Raw genomic sequence first — 17,066 nt, 5'->3', positions numbered from 1 at the left:
ACACAAACTTAGGACCAGGATTAAAGTTTATGGAAGCTTTATTGGAGGCAATAATAATTTTGATAAAGATTTAATGGCTGCAATGTTCCTACAATTAAAAATCCCAAAGCTATCAATACATTTAACAACTTGAAATCTAACATTAATAAGATGAAAAGAGACACTCACACCTTCAATTCTGAACAAAATTTTTTCTGAGTTGCTTCTTGCACACTGAAGCCTAAACTAGACACACACTGTAGGAGAACTGTGCCCAAAAGGCGGCATTGTTCTACAAGCTCAGCATATGGGTACCAGTCAGAAAAACTCAATATCATACTGTCATTATTACTGCACTGACATTTGAGTCACTTGCATTTAATAAAATCACTCTCAGAAACAATGTAAAGCACTTGGAAATTAATGAAATAGCTGTCCAGTTTTAATGACAGTAAATAGGACAATTTTATCTCACCCTATAAAGGAGTGAAATATCAAAGAACTATGCACCTTCTGCAGAATAAAAACATGCAGGTGAGCAGATACTACAGAGCACTTAATGCAGAGTAAATCCACACCCTAGACTACCTTGCTGTAACTTGTTCATGTAGTCATACCCTCTGCATTAGTTTCAGGTTTTCAACTACATTAAAACTACAAAAATCCTAAAAACGGTTCCACATCATGTGCACCAAGAAAAACAGCTGTATAGTTTAAAATGTTGCTGCCTCTAACAGCCCGTGCTGTCTTGCTGGAAATAATCACCCAGGCAGCAGATGGCTGGAGTGGATGAGCTCCTCTGCTGCAGCACTCCAGTCCACTTTTAGCACCTCAAAGGCAGCACTGGGACCATGGGCTGGGTCACACACAGTGGAGAAGCACCCTCACCTCACTGAGCACCCAGCATTGCCCCCAGTGCCACAGAGAGCTGGGCAGGGACACTGCTGCCATGCACTGGTACAGCTGGACTGGGCACAGACCCCTTTCCGAACAGCCAAACGGGTACTTTCCACACCACTCAGAAGAGCCACACGACAAGTTTAATTAGTTTGGCTGATCTAGTTCAAGACTTTATGCAGACTTTCTTGAGTGTCCCCATGAACACCACCCATGAGAGTGAAGGAGCAAGATTAGCATCTAGTATTTTTCCAATGAAGCAAAAAGAGAAGTCCTGAAGTGAGCAGAACTGTGGGGAACAGCACTTCAGTAAGCTACAAGTTATAAAGGAATTTAAAAAGGAGTGTAAAGGAATAGGAACACATATCCCTATAGAGAGGGGAAAAAATAAGAATCAAAACTTCACATTGCAGAAGGAAAAAAAGATCTTTAAATGAGATAAACAAGAAAACAGCTTGACCTCACATTTTTTCAAACATATCAAACCACTTGCAATATACACTCAGGCACTCTTCTGGTAGATAGAAGAGATTACTTTTAGGTCCCCTAAAAGGCTTACTGTTACTGCAAGCTCTTCCCAATGCACTACGGAAACTGGCACCAAAGAAGAGCTCCCCACCAGAGCAAGGAGATGTGCACAGAGAAAAAAACTTCAAGTAAATCCTGCATCCTAGAAAAGAGCAGCAGCCAAACAGCAAATACATTTGCTGACTGCAAAATTACTAAGAAGCTACTGAAAATGTATTATATTATCCAGCTATAACCAGAATTTCAAGCACATGCCTTACCCAAAACCTAAATAGGTCTGCAATTCTATTTGGTTTCACTATCAAGAATTCAAATGAATATTTACTTGATAAACAGTTTTAGGGCTGAGACTATGATTCACACTCAATGTCAAGAAACAAACCAAACTTTAAACATCTTATTTAAGAAATTGTATTTCATCTGAGCTGGCAAATAGCTAATCATTAACTCACAGTTAAACAGCCAAAAAAACCCAGTTTTTACAGCATTAAAAATCAGCATCAGTTCATTAAAATGTGTCCTACTGGAGTTGCATTTATTTAATAATTCTAACAGTCATCATCCACAACTCTTACCTCAAAAGTAACTACTTGAAAAGTAAATCAAAGTAAAAATGTACAAGTGCATTTCACGGATTAGAGAAGAATGCAGAACAGAAGACACACTTCTGAAAAATCTTCTCTTTGGCAACAACTACAGTGTAAGACAAAATGGCTTGAGTAGCTGAAATGCCTCATTCCTAGAGGATTTTCAGGAATGCAAAATATTGGCTATGGAATTTTATTTTTCATTAGTTATGTTTGAGAACACCAGCTACACAGAATATCACCATGCTAAATTTTGGGATTTGGGCTCAATATTTAAACTAGCAAAACAAGCAGGCATAAAATCCTAGTACAATCTGACTTCATTTTTATGACTTTTTTATTTGGTTAGGTAAAATACTTCAACCAAAAAAACCCCACAAACACTACCCTCAACACACCAGAATTGGTTAAGTAGAAATAAACTAATAGAAAAATAACCTCAACTTATGTTCAAAATTATTACAGCAGTAGAAGCCCAAATGTCACAGATGGAGGGCTAGCTTAGGGGTGGGAGGTAGGGGTTGCAGGAAAATGCAATTAAGTCCATTATAAAGAACATTTTTCAGATGCCACCAGCTAACTTAGATAGAATAAAACAATTTCCACACAGTTTTCAAGTACTTTACATAGTAGCACAGAAAGGTTACTGAACTGCTTGGAAGTGTTTCTACAAGCCACTCGGAGGAAACCAGAAGGTGACCTGTGCTCTAACACCACTGAGATGCTGAACAAAGTGGAATGGGGTCTGTCAAAACAACTGTCATATTCACATGGGCTTTAGCTTCCAGAGGGAAGGAAGACAACAGAGATTAGCAGTTTAAAAAGTTCTGTTAGTACTGAGGTTTGGTATTCAGAAAATTGTGTGTGTTTGACTACTTGCCCTATGAGAAGCCTTTTTTGTCTTGAAAGCTTTGCTGCTTCACTGTTAAAAGAAGTGACAGAATAATATAAGTAGTTTACCAGTGGTCCAGATATCTTGAAGGAACTGTTCCTGTATTAAATAAAATGTCTTGAAATTTTAATTCTGAGATGGCTTTATGTGAAATTCAGAATCCTCCCTAAAGATGAATCTGAAGGCCTAATGCCCAGTTTCTGAGAGGATCACTTCACACAGTAGGGTCACTTGACAGATTATGCAAAGTATTTCCTTTGTTTTAAGTGACATAACTGCGGTATTCGGTCTTAAGAGCTACTATAAAGTCAGTGATTTCTGAAGCATTTCCAGGCAGCATGGAGGCTGGAGAAGACAGAGGTCCTGAGAGAAGCCATCTGGGAAACACCAGCTGATCAGTCATTTTCTGCAGCAGAGCCAGTTTCTTTGACAAAGTTCACACGTAGTAATATAAGAAATAAGCTAACATCCTTTGCTAGTCACTGCAGCTTCCTGGATCACTAATCAAAGATGCTTAATTTAAATGCAAGACAATCTGCAATGGTACTGCAACTGCTTAGTAGAGTAGCAGTAACTACAGCATATTCGCAAATGAAGAGAAATGCACATGAGAAAGCACAAGATGGCAAGCAACATGGAGAAAAAAAAATGCCTTTTTTTTCTTTTTTTCTTGATTATAAGTTGCTACATGAGTTGTATTCACTGATTGTAACATACTTTTCTTAAGTGTCACTAATTTCTATTACTATAAAACAACATGATGCCAACCTCTGTAGCCTTATTCAGAACAGGTAATGAGTCCAAACAGAAATAATTCCATAAATGCACTTGCAGCCAATCCCATTATCCCAAGGGTACTTTCTTCAACAGAGAAAAAAAAAAGTAGTAATTCTTTTATAAAAGAAAAACTTCTAAAAGCAGCTTCTAACATTTGCGTTTTTATTTAGAAGGCAAAACTCACTTTGCTCACTCTAAACAGTCTGCTGCAACAGTAAGCTAAAATACATCACGTATTTACTAGAAACCTCCTTATGGCAGATGGTAAGCTAAACTGGGACTATTAGAAAAGATGATGTTTTCAATCTGTTTATTCTGTATCAGGAAAAGAAAACCAAATAAATTCTAAAATTATTTTAATACTTTCACTTCCTTGTCACCCTTTTTCCATCTCAGGAAAAGAGATAAGTTCACAGGCCATATGTCATCGGTTGACTTTAGCAGCAAAACGCAGCCAAAAGAACATTAAATCAGTCCCTTTGTCTCTTCTGACTCATCTGAATTTATACCCAGTCAGAGTTTTATGAGCATAAGCTTGTTTCAGAACCTGAGGTAAAGCATTTCTCTTCAACCATAATTATTTTTATTAGTAAAAATTAATCTACAAACATCTTAATACTCTTGCCACAAACCAAAAGGTATGCATTAGTCAGCCATGGAAAAATTGCTGTTTCCATGTACACAACACAGGTAACGATCTGCACATCTTCACATACTCTTTTTAATCATGTAAAGATTAGTTTTTATGACTGAAGGACAACAGCAAAGTTCCAAGTAATGAGAAATGCACCATTTTTAAAAGGTGCCCTCAATATACGCTTAAGATTAAAAAAAAGATAAAAGGATATGCTGATAAAACTCAGTTTGTTAATCAGCATGTAAAATTTCTGGTTGATTTACCTATCTAGAAGCATGTAGAGATACATGTATAGGCACCTACATACCGCCTTTCCTCACTAATAAATAAAAGAGTTTATCTTCTCTGTAACCAGATATGAAAGAAGAAAAATGTGTTGACCTTTCAGTTAGTAAATTCAAGTCACTTTCTAAAGACATCAATGGAGTCTTATTTCTTGAAATATGTGGGTTTAGCCTGCATTTTCTTTCTTTTGGAAACCTGCAAGTTGAGTATGATCATTCATATGGTTCTCTGATACTGTTGAAAGTGTCCTCCATCCCAAAGAGATCATGCAGATGGAAAAATAAATGATTAGGAGTCCTGAACCCAAACACAGCTTGGGAAGGATACGAGTCAGGAGTGCATGTCTGGACATATTCCTGCACCCTTCCCATGCATGCACACACACGATGACACAGAATGGTGGGATTACAATTACAGTGGGTTTGAAAAGTTTAAAGAAGCTGGTAGACAGGTTGACTCGATATTTATTTATAGGAGTCATGTGCATGCTCAAATGGGTGCAACAGGGCCAAGAAGCTTTTCAAGCCAGTACAAAATTACAGGCAGAAGGCAGGACCCAGCAGTTCTACATTCCAACACAGCAGCTGCCTGTCAAGAGAGGGATGCATGAACCTGGACCTAAATTTACTTTTGATATCAGCACATAAAAATCCCATTTTGAATTGCTAGTAAAAGGGGAGTTTCCCACACTCATCCATTTACATTTTATTTTTCAAACCCACAGTTTGCTTGCATAGCAAAATGCAAGTGAGAAATTTAAAAGCCACTTCAGTGCTGCTTTTTGCATAACTTTTCTAATCATTTACTGGAAAATCTTGGGAGCGCACAGGGAGGAAGTGGGGGAAATATTTAGGTGACATTAACTAGTAATAATGAGCATTTATTTATCAAAGGCTTTGTAAAGAAAGCATAAAAGCAGAAGCAAAAAGCAAATATCTATATAACAGTTTTAAGTCTTATGGTGCCTTCAAACAACATGCAATTATTTTTATTTTTAGAAGAAGAGCAACACACAGCAAAAATAAGTCACCTATATAAGCCATACCATACTAAATCAATTCCATAACACATTAAGCAGTGAGCTATGAAATAGACCCATAAATAGGTAACAGATTGGGAAACAGAGGCAAAGACAGGTCAAGTGAGTTGTGTAATGTGGGAGCAAAGTTTTAGAGCAGAGTCCAGGTATAGGTCCATGGTAAGAGACTCCATATGTGCATGCTGACTAGAAAAGGAGTACTATGAGAAAATGACATGGGTTTTTTCCTAAACTAAAAGTCAATCAACTAAAAACCTGAAAACTGTTAGAGCTTTATTGAACTTAATATAATTGAATTACTGAAAATATACTAAAATGTTGCTATTCTATAGAAACATTGTGATGGGTCATTTAAAATACTTACTTCGAATAAACAAAAATATTTTTTTAAAATCCCATAAATTATCAGTGTTAGAGGATGAAAACCCATTTAGTTCAATAATTTCTGAATAAGCTGTGCTTGTATGGAGACAGAAGCTGCAGATTGCTACAGAAAATTATTTGTTTGACCACTTCATTTTGGGCTTTCCCTTTGTGCTTTACTTCTGACAGAGAAAACCCAGGTTCCAGATGGCTACAGTTTCCAGAAAACCCAGAGAGACAGTAAGACTGCACTGTCCACTCTGCACAGTTCCACAAGAGATGTGGAGCAGGACCATGGAGAAGACAGCCTGCCCTAAGTGCAATCACAGCCAGCTGGAGCCACATCACCACACTGGCATCTCTTGGCTCTGCTCAAAATTCACCCTTGGAAAGATACCCTTGGCTTCCTGTTCCTACACCAGCTGGGTATCCAGGGTATTGTTAAGATGCCAGAATCCAAGAGCTCACATATCTGAGCACCCTAAAGGCTGCATATAGATATTTACTATACAGACAGACATGCAGAGTCAAAATTACGTCAGCCTCAATTTTCTGCTATGTCCTTTCACCAAAACTGCCCAGATTAGCTCTCCATAAATTCGGAAGGTGGGAGAAGCACACAGATCCTTCTTAATCCACTCCATAAAGAAACAGAAACCACTTAGCTTAAGCACACAATGAAAATAACTTCTCCCAATACAGATGACATAGTGAAACAAACTACAGAACACAGATATTATTTCATCCTTCTTTAAGAGACAAGGAGATGGTAATAAAAAAGCTGAATATAGGAAATCAGTAGCAAAGTCTTTACCATAACTTGATTCCTCCTCCCTCTCCTTAGTGAATTAGTGAAATTAGAGTGAAAAGATTGGAGAGAATGGGTTACACTGAGAAAACCCCACACAGGCATAGATGTGCCCAGATTAATGTTTATATTATATAAATACTTAAACAACTGCTCATTTTACAAAGTTACTTTATATGACCATCACAAGCAAGTTTTCTATTTCAGAATCCTTAGAGCAACCACTTAACTCCCTGGGGAGGGGAAGAAGAAATCTGCATTTCTCTGCTGAGTTTGATTTCCAACATTCATTTTTTAACCAGTCATTTTAATATTAAGCAACAGTCTAAAGACATGCCCAAGGTATGTAACTTTAATCTTAAATTAATTTCTCCATTTGGATTCTGTGCACTTCAAACATCCCATAGATAACACCTCCCTTCAGGAAAATACATTCTGTTACAAATAGAAATTGCTTTTATCAGGTTATAAAGGATATGGTCTCTATCTGCTTTTGACCTTAAGCAACTAATCTACAGAAGAATTGCTAGAACAAGAAAGTGCTCAAATCCTTTCGGTTGCTAACATGAACAGACATTGCAAACACTATATGGAAGATCTCCATTTTTTGACATCTTGGCAAGCTAAGACCTTTGCTGAAAATCCTGTATAATCTAAATATTTCCCTTCTAGGAGAGGAGGGGACAAAGACCTCAGAACACTCTGAAATAGTGTACTTCAAGTGCTTGCTCTTACCTCAAGGTATGGAGGAGCACTGGTTAGACCCCCTTTAAGCAGACAGCCCACAGTGTATATAGAGTATTTTAAAAAGCCAAAAGCATAATACTCAAAGGTTTTTTTTCTCCAATATCTATCTCTATTAACCTCTTGTTCATAATGAAACACTCCAGCAGCTAGCAAAGCCAGCAAATCCTCCCTCCTCTTGCACACAGCTATCAGGAGCACTGCTATGCTGAAAAGGTAAAATTATCATTGCCCAATGACATGCAATTCAACAGCAAAATCCCACTCAAATGGGCTCACAGGAAAACAAATGTATGGATTTTCACAGATTTAAGGCAATTCCAAGGCGTATAAACTGACACAAGGCTATTCAAAGAAATCAGTAACCCAGTGTTTCTGTCCCATAGTCTATACTTGTTTGAATCTTGCCAAAAAGGCTGAATGGTTTTTAACTGAAATTAAGAGCTTAGCTTAAAAAAAATACCTAGAAAGTAACTTAGCACCTTACAGCTACTCTCAGGATACAAAAGCCAGAGTCAAAATAACCCAAATACTACAAACAATTGAAAGATAAACACCAAATTAGTTTCCAATTTCTTGAAGCATGAGTACAAGTCTATTTGGTGTTTGCCTTAATTTGAGCACTTTCCTTAAACTGAACTTGCATTGGCTGTCTTAAACTGCTGTCTTGCATTACAAAGTTTCACCAATTTAATCTTATAAGAACACTTGTACTCCCTCCTAAGAATCAAAATAGTGCATTTTAACAATAAAATAACCAGATCTAATGACAGGTGATGCTGAATGGCCTCTGTTGAGCTTTCTGCCACCACCTCCTGCCTCACGCTGCCTCTGCACCAGCTCCTGCACACCCCGCTAAGCGCCCAGTGTGGTTCCTCTGCGACCTAACCCTGCAGAAAACAAGCTCTGCAGGTGAAAAGCTTTCTGTGACACTTGGTGTGGGTTTAACTCCCTGAATGAGCTCACTAGGAGCCAGGTGAGTGTCCCCTGCCAGGCAGAGAAGAGGGGAAGGAGACTCTGTCCTTGCAGTAACAGCCATCCATGAGCTCAGCCCAAGGAAAGGACACATGGCAAGTTCACATTGTTCACCACTTTTATCACCCTGTCATGCACTTGCTGGCTACAGCTGAGCTTAAAAATGATTTAACTAAAAAATATCTTAGTAATTCTAAGGTTTTTAAGCAATGAATTTGGTATTACAGCTTCTTCAAAAATCTCTTTGATTTAAGGCAGTAGTAAATTAAGATTTAAACAATGTTCTTCAAATACCTCTAAGCAAATACTTAACCTCCCAGGTTTCTGATTTTTCACAACAACATTTGTTAAGTAAATTACAGAGGTAATTTCCATGGCTCAGGAGAATTTGACTAATATTATGATAAATTTTCTCGGAGAATCTAATTTTATTGAGCAATGAAATAAACATAACATGACTTTTATGGATGTCACCACTTTTGGTCTTCATCCAAATAGGGGTTAAAAATAGTAAGAACAGAGTTATATTAAACCAAGAAAGTACAAGGTGTTTTGATGCAAAACTTGGTTTCCATAACATACAAAAATATTTTTTCCAGCAGCTGTAAATTCAAACAGCTAAGAGAAAACCACCAGAAAAGCTGTTCCATATCTTAAGAAGACACTGAGGACCTGGTATTTATGTATTATGCAAGGAACTGATGCCAGTGAAACTGTATCTGAGTATCATTCTTAGTAGCAAAAATTACAAGCACGAGCATACAAATAAAAATTAAAGATAAAAAAAAAAAATCTTGGTTAATCCAGGATTTAAACTGGTTGCTAGTTATATTAACCTCTAATTTCAAGTGCAGACACAAGGACACATCCAGAATAACGTTTTTTTCTTACCATGGTCAAGATATAACTATTTGATGTACCTGAATTCTTCAGAAATCCAGAAAAAAAATTTAAAAGGCAAAGGATTCTGATTATACTTTTAAATCATTAACTTATCAAAGCAATTTTTGAAATGGTTTCCTTTGTCTTACTGAGGCATACTAGAATCCATCAGCTTACATTTATTTGCAGACCAAGAACACACTAAGACTTCACAAATTAGTATTCTTCTCCCTTCTCAATAATGCTAACATCATTCAAGCACTATCATTTCAGAACAAAAAAACATAGTCTTTTTCACAGTGGAAACCATCATCTCCCAACATTCCAAAAGAAAAGACATTAGACAACAGCTTTGCTGCAAGTCATCAGCAACAGGTAAGAACTGCAAAGCAGCAGCACCAGTCACACAAAACACCTGGTGCTGCAGGCTGAAAATAACAACACCAGCAAGAAAGTTCTCAAGGCTATTTGTTGTTATTAGCTTAAATACCGTCTCGTATTTCCTATCAAAATAACGAGTTCATGTATGGCATTTAAGTGTATATGTAATTAACAGTTCCACGAAGAGGTGTGTCGCCCTTAGAGCTGGATATAGACTTCCCAGGTGTTACTTCTCAAGCTGGAGCTAATCACAGCTGAGCACTCTGCCAAAGCAGCACCTGACTCTTTAGCAAAGTAGTAATTGTAACATGAAAATCAGAGTTGTACATGCTTCCTGTTTTTTGGTCCTGGCTACTATTCCAAAGGCAAACCACACTCCCTATCCCTCCCCAAATATACTAACATCTGGAATTTAACAGAAAAACCAACGATAAACAACCAAGGAACAGAGTAAAAAAAAATTCCATAATGAAAACTGAAACCCACTCGGGCCACTGTTGTTAGGTATTACAAAAAAATTAAATAAAATTCAGTTCAGAAAATATTTGTGACTTGTATTGCAGGCCTGCCTTACTTTTTACTTATTATTAAAAAAAAATTTGGTCTACAACCAAAGATTAATCAAAGTCCCTACTTACTATCAAAAACTCAAGAACAATTAGTGACTAAGTTTCTGGACACACAGCCCTATTTTGACATGCTGGGGCAATTATGAAAAACCAAAAATAACCAAAATAAAAGCAGTGACTTTATAGACAGGTTACCATACCTAACAGCGTTGTTTGGCATATTAACCATCACATTGCTTTATGCCAAACATTCTAGTTAGAATGCAAGTGGAAGCACACCTGTACTAGTATTCTTTTCATAAACCACGGTAGCACTTCACGTAATTATGACGAGCAATGGAAAACTTTTAAGGGGAAAAGGGGAACTAAGACAAGGCAACTGGCTGCCCTTGTAATCTGTAATCAACTTCAAGAGCTACTCCAGGTCATGAGAAACTTCAAGATGATAACTCTTTTATAGTTCTCTTCCCACGGTCAGAAAAAATACCACATGGAAAAGAAATACTCCATGAAAAAACTACTCTTTCACTAGCTTTTATGCTAAGTTGCACGTAAGCCAAACAATGTAAAAGGGTATCAGTCACTCTCCTATTTAGATGCCTTTTCAAAGTCATGTGAAAAGTTGTAAGAATGTTCACCCAACATGTATCAGCTGTCTCACATACTGGTTTTGGATATTGATATCTGCAATCCCTTTACCGGATCTGGCATCATTGTCTGAGCTCAGATGACTCAGATAAAAACAATGTGAAAGTATAGTTTGTTTTCATGTTTAAAGTCACAACTGAGCTCCTGCAACAATAACAGGAAGAGCTGTAGGGATCGATACGCCAGATTACGAACAGGGTTTTTCTTGTCCTCCCCAACGACACACACGTGGAGCGCTCTGGGACAGGTGTCACATGCCACACTTACCAGGTCTCTGTGAAGCACCCAGTTTGCATGGAGGTAATGGATTCCATCGAGGATCTGGTAGAGGAGGGATTTAACCATAGATCTTGGCAACTGCATGGGCTTTTTATTTGCTTTTGAGGCACGGTGAAACTTGATAATATGCTAGAAATAAAACAAGTAGAAACATGAAGAAAGTTAGGTGATAGGTGAGAAGATTGGGTGTTTTGGGATATTTTAACTACTAACACTAAATAATGGAATGAGATACAAAGTTGAACTTTGGAATTAAAGTAATAGTGATGCACTCACAATTCTCTTAAAATTGTTTTTATTCTCCGAGTTGCTTCAAAGAACAGCCGTGAAGTTTTTGTGAATATCTAAATACTGGCTACTTACCTCCAGTAAAGGGTCTTAGACATTATCCTTCCTCCCTTCTCCCTATATGGCATCCTCTTACCCTTGGCAGCTAGACCAGAACCTTTCAAACCAGAAGGACCATATTCTTTGCTTTCATAGACTTCCCCTCCTCCTCTTCAAAAACACCCAGGCTAGCATAGTTGCAACTACTATTCCTCCCAAAATCAGGATCCCAGTAGACAGATTAAATAAATATCTTAATAAATATTTCAAGGGGGAGAGTATAACTTCAAAAACCCCATATCACGACATTTGAGTGAAATCATGTTCAAACATCTAAAAATGGTCATCTTCTTGCTCCCAATTTATGGTTGCATACTTCACTGATGATAACAAGCTGGTGGCTCTTGCATTACAGAAGTCAGTCTGCCCACTAGAGGACAAACACCACTTGAAAACAGAGAATGCAGTAAACGACCCCAGCATTAGTTGAAGGAATGAAAAAAAAAATTTGAAAGATTGCTGAGAGATCATTAAATAGTCATAAACTATTAATTCTAAGATCAATGTGGAGATGATGGGTTAGGTCTGGTTTTGCTACAAGAAATAAACTAGAGTCAAGCCATTCTGCCTTTTCAATCCTTGGAAAGATAGGACTATGCAGGGCACAAATCCAATCTTAATATATGGTCATTCAGCAAACAACTATGTTCGTTCAGATGGGGGGGAAAAAAAAAAATCTCCTTTTTGAAGGCAATTCAATGAAGCACCTCAAGTAACAAAATAGTTCTCAATTATGTGTCTTTTGAAAGGTGGAAATGATAAAGGCACTTTGCATTTTTACTGAAAACAATACAAAATGCTAGAGTAGGACTATTAATTACCCAATTTTTAAAATAGGATTTGTCTAGTTGAAGATCTTCTCCCTTCCCAGGTTAAAAAGGTAACCAAAGGCTGGGTTTTAATTAGACCACTGCTCCCTCCTCCACCATCCCCACTCCCCACCCAGTTTGTCACTACTGCCCCCAATGACAATGATAATGAGTTAATGTTTACCCATGGTAAATGCTAACTCTGGCTGTCACCAGTATTTTAGCCACTGTCAAACTGTACTTAGCAAAAGTGTAAACAGTAGTGTTTAAAGAGAAGTAAGAAAGGCAGAAAACACCAAATGAATCAAAACAGCCTGCTTACTCCCGACCAACAATGTTCCCACAGAGCCTTCCACTAGTAAATGTACAGTATTTATGGCTTTGTACTAAAAAGCAGTAGAAATTTACAGGATTGTCAGTTTTTAATATACTCATGAGGATCAATAAACAAGATAAGCTCTTAGTACCTGATCCTTAGTTGTGCAATCACTCTGGAAACTACATTGAAATGCTTTAAGGGATTATTTCCTTAGAAAATTTTTTCTTGTGATGTCACAAGAAGATACAGTCTCTTAGCTTCAACTAGGAGTCCCTAGTACTACAAAATGCTCACCAGATAGCAACCTTCATGTGTAATTACAATATGATTTATAAAGCAGTAATGATAAACTCACAAATTAGTACATTTATTCATGCAGGAAATGAAAAAGGAAAAATACAGAGGAACCAACAGGCAAAGGTCATACTCAGAGGCCTATAAATCCAGTCCTGCCCTTTTTCAAGGTGCATGTAATCACTAGAAGGGATTTCTACACCCATCTAAAAATCATCTACTACCCACATAAAACATTAGTCCTTAGGCACAGAGAAAATGAAGGAGTCTCATGAGACAGAATAGGACACAATTAGCCCCAGATATGTTGCCAAGGAACAACACAACTGCCTCTGGCTCTGCCTCAGATGCTAGGGTAAGTGGGGAGTGAGACAGTACCAGGTTGATGCCATTGGATTTCTGTCCCTGCCCCTCCCATATGGCTCCCAGTTAGAAAGGCTAAGGAAACAAGCTCCTTTCTTGAAAGGGTTATTGAATTGCAGAAGTGAATAAAAATGGATAGTTTTGCTCGAAGCAAGCAATATCATCACTAGGTGAAATCCAATTTCCAGCAAAAGCAAATAAAACCTGTTGTTGCCAGCTTACTCTATGGAAGTTTATATCCAAAAGACCACAACCATCACAGTTTAGAGAACTGAACAAAAGCTAAAAATATACTGCAGGACCAAGTAGTGTAGGGAACTGAAAAGCTAGATTTGCCCCATGACATTGGAATGAGTCCACAGCATTTGTGACCAAGCCCTACACTGAAAAAATGCCTAAAAATAGTTCATCCAATTTCTTGTAAGCAACTAGCCATACGAAGAAAGAACAATGCACCTAAAAAACACTAAACAGCAATTTTAATGGCAGTGTCCATCTAAGAAATAGAAGAGCAAACAGATGCTGCTTCAAGTACAGCACGTAACAGCCAGAACCTGAGACCTAATAAAGGCAAGGAATAATTTACAGGAATTACAGCCTGCATTTCCCATTTCCCAGAAAAATGGATTAACTACTAGACTTCAAAACTACACTTCTCTCATTCAATAAATCTTTTTGCTGAATAGCACAAAATTAAGACTGTCCTGTGAGTTGAGTATAAATCTGAACCACCACAGGTATGAAGCACGTTTTGCCTCTCTCTCTAGGAAGCATGAGACACACTTGGACACTGCAGTTTGTAACCTTTAGGTATGCTCAAGTTCTTTGGCCATTAAGGACAAAACATGAGGACTTCCACAATCCAGGCAAGTCAGAGACATGTTTGTAACAAGACAATAAGCAGAGCTTCAAAAAGCTTCAGTATTCCCCGTGTCTTTTTTCAGTGCACCTCCTTAAAGATAACTCACATATCCTGACAGATCACCTGGCCAAAAAAGCTGGAAAACATCCAGCAACATTCGGCAAAATTAATGAGGAAAGTTATTGTCAGTCCACACTATACCAGTTGCACGCTACAGAACAGAAACCCATCCATAATGCCATGCAGACATAAATTCATTTTAATTACTTCATTAGAACACTGCAAGTGCTCTTCTAATATACTAAAAATCTTTCAAAACAAAAGAAAAACATAAGTCATAAGAGATAAACATAATTCCAAGCAATATTGAAATCTATTCAGCAAAAGCAGCAATTTTCCCTTTCTGTGCATCCATATTTCTGATTCCTAAATCTTAAAAACATGCTGCCACTGACTGGATTCCAAAAATGGTGCGAGCCAATTAGGTATTCACTATTAAATATAATGTAAAAAATTTTCTATTGCTTGTACAAATTTTGGTTTTAATTTAAACAAGACAGCAACTTTGTAGAAGTGATTTTAAGTCTTTATTCTAAATTAAATTAATACTTCACTGACCAACATTAAAGTACACATTCAACAGAAGCCCAGGAAAGCAAGGAAGGTATAATTTGCTGCTTGCAATATCTGGGACTATTCGTTTTACTTACTAACTGCTTATTCCCAATATTCAGCTTTAAAAAATGTAATAAAATTGCAAGGAAAACTGGATGAATCACATTATTTCATTAAGATGATTTTAGTTCTTGCAAAAGCAAGACCATGTAAGTGGTAAAAAATGAAGAGGAGAAACAGAGCTAGACATTTGGAAATAAACAATATTCAACCTAGGAGTTTGACTGCCTTCTTCTATGTTACCTAGTGCATTGAAATTGCTTTGAAAGCTGGCTGGTGAAGAACTATGTGCATTTTCTAAATTCTCCATCACAAACAAAGCAAACATAATGCATAACAAGACAGAGGAAATTAAAATCCCTAGGATTTACCCAACAGTTAAGTGAGCATTCAATAAGATCCTAATTTTAGTCTGCTTCCAAGTCTGTCTTTGTGTCATCCCATTTCCAATTCCAAGAACTGCTGTTCAGTGTGACAGAGGTTAAAACAAGCAAACAAACAAGCTGGACCTAGAAACTTTTCCCAAAACTAGGAAGCCAGCTAACAGAGGGATTTCATGCATGTCTGACTAAATGAAGTTACAGTGAATTCCCACCTCAACACACATGAGATAATCAACAGACACAAGCCTCTAGAAAACCTGACTGCTTGAGTTCTACTGCTTAAGGCAAAGCTTGCTGAAAATTACATGCATCTCCTTCAAACTGAAAAGCAATCATGCCAATGCAGATGCCTCTCCCTGCTGAAGCAAACTGCTTGTGCTCCCACGCTTCAGCAAAAACTCTGCATTCTATCCAATCCCTAATCCAGCCTTTGAGAGCAAAACAGAATTATGTCAATATGCCAATAAAAAGTAAAGTTACATTTTAATATTGAGGAGAGGGAAGCTTGGATACATGTAAAATCTGTACTAAGGCCAAGAGGATTTATTTTATACTGCTTCCAGTCTCATTTTTAACACAAAACCACCTCAAAATACTACACTTACTGTAAATGTAAAGCATTCAAAAAGGGTATGAAAGAACAAATCAAAATCTTAAGGTGGCATAAAAACTAACCATGCATTGTTTCCATGATTTTCAAAAAGAGAAAGCAAACACCCAATGTTCCAAAAATAAATCATAGTTTGAGATGCCTACACTTACGATTCATTTCAGATATCATAGTTTTAGAAACTAAAAAAATTTTGTCAGTGTACTTATCACAAGTGAAATAAAATAAAATCAAAACAGAAGTGGATAGAACTACCTCTAGAGCTACCACTTTAGTTTCCAATTTTGGAAACATTACAGCAATTAACATAAACTGTCCTTCAAAAGAGAAGGGGAAAAAAGCATGCTTGTTCCCTCTAAATGCTGCCAGTGCATGGCCATCATCAGGATCTCCTTTAAAATGTCATTAATCAAACTGCCTAATGAAAGACCCTATTCCAAGTGACAAGAGGTGAACATTTTTAGTAACAGGGAAAGGAACTTTAATACATCAACTTTTGCTAATGCCAGCTTGCTTTAAATATCTAAACTTTGAAACACAGATCAAACACATCCCATATAGCACATCTCCTCAAACAGATCCCAAATAGTTTTTCTAGGTTCTGCCTGCATCCTTCTAGGTCTTATAGTATCTTTCAGCCCAAATTATTGCAAAATAACTTTATACAATGTAAACAAAAATCATCAGAATTCAGCTACCCTTTCAGTACACATAAAAGCGAAATACACCACTCTGTTCACTTTAGTTTTTCACACACTTCTGCTTTTGAACCTTGCCTTTGTTTTGAGGCCTGCTCCTACCTGTAGTTTCCTCCACTTCTCACGCTTTGTGGTGCAGAAAATGAGTCCATATAAACTACCCTCAAATTCATACATGTCTGGCAGAAAAAGCAAGTGTATGTTTTGAGAATATGACAAAGATCTGCGGTCAAGGAATGGCACTGCCCTCTGTAAGAAATCCAACCATGACTTTGACGGTCATAAAACCCCATCCATTTCACTTGGAAGGAATCAATCATGACATAAAGACCTATGCCAGCCCATTCCCTTGGGTCTCCACAAACCTTATATTCTTCTTCCAGCTCTACTCATACA

The 17,066-nt window shown here is 37.4% G+C and overlaps 1 protein-coding gene across 2 annotated transcripts in view; it reads right to left on the bottom strand.

The window, feature by feature from the left end:
* Window positions 1-17,066, bottom strand: part of CDK19 (cyclin dependent kinase 19) — a 118,974-nt gene that overhangs the window by 50,853 nt on the left and 51,055 nt on the right. For both annotated transcript variants that reach the window (XM_054279991.1, XM_054279990.1), the window contains exon 4: window positions 11,259-11,399. In XM_054279991.1, coding sequence (XP_054135966.1) covers window positions 11,259-11,399 — 141 coding nt within the window. The remainder of the gene's footprint in view (window positions 1-11,258; window positions 11,400-17,066) is intronic.

The sequence above is a fragment of the Melozone crissalis genome, unplaced genomic scaffold, assembly GCF_028551555.1.
Source record: "Melozone crissalis strain CALT ecotype California unplaced genomic scaffold, PUWL_Pcris_2 ptg000027l_1, whole genome shotgun sequence".
Classification (NCBI taxonomy): domain Eukaryota; kingdom Metazoa; phylum Chordata; class Aves; order Passeriformes; family Passerellidae; genus Melozone; species Melozone crissalis.
The sequence above is the reverse complement of the archived record's forward strand: the minus strand, read 5'-3'. Positions and strand labels throughout refer to the sequence as shown.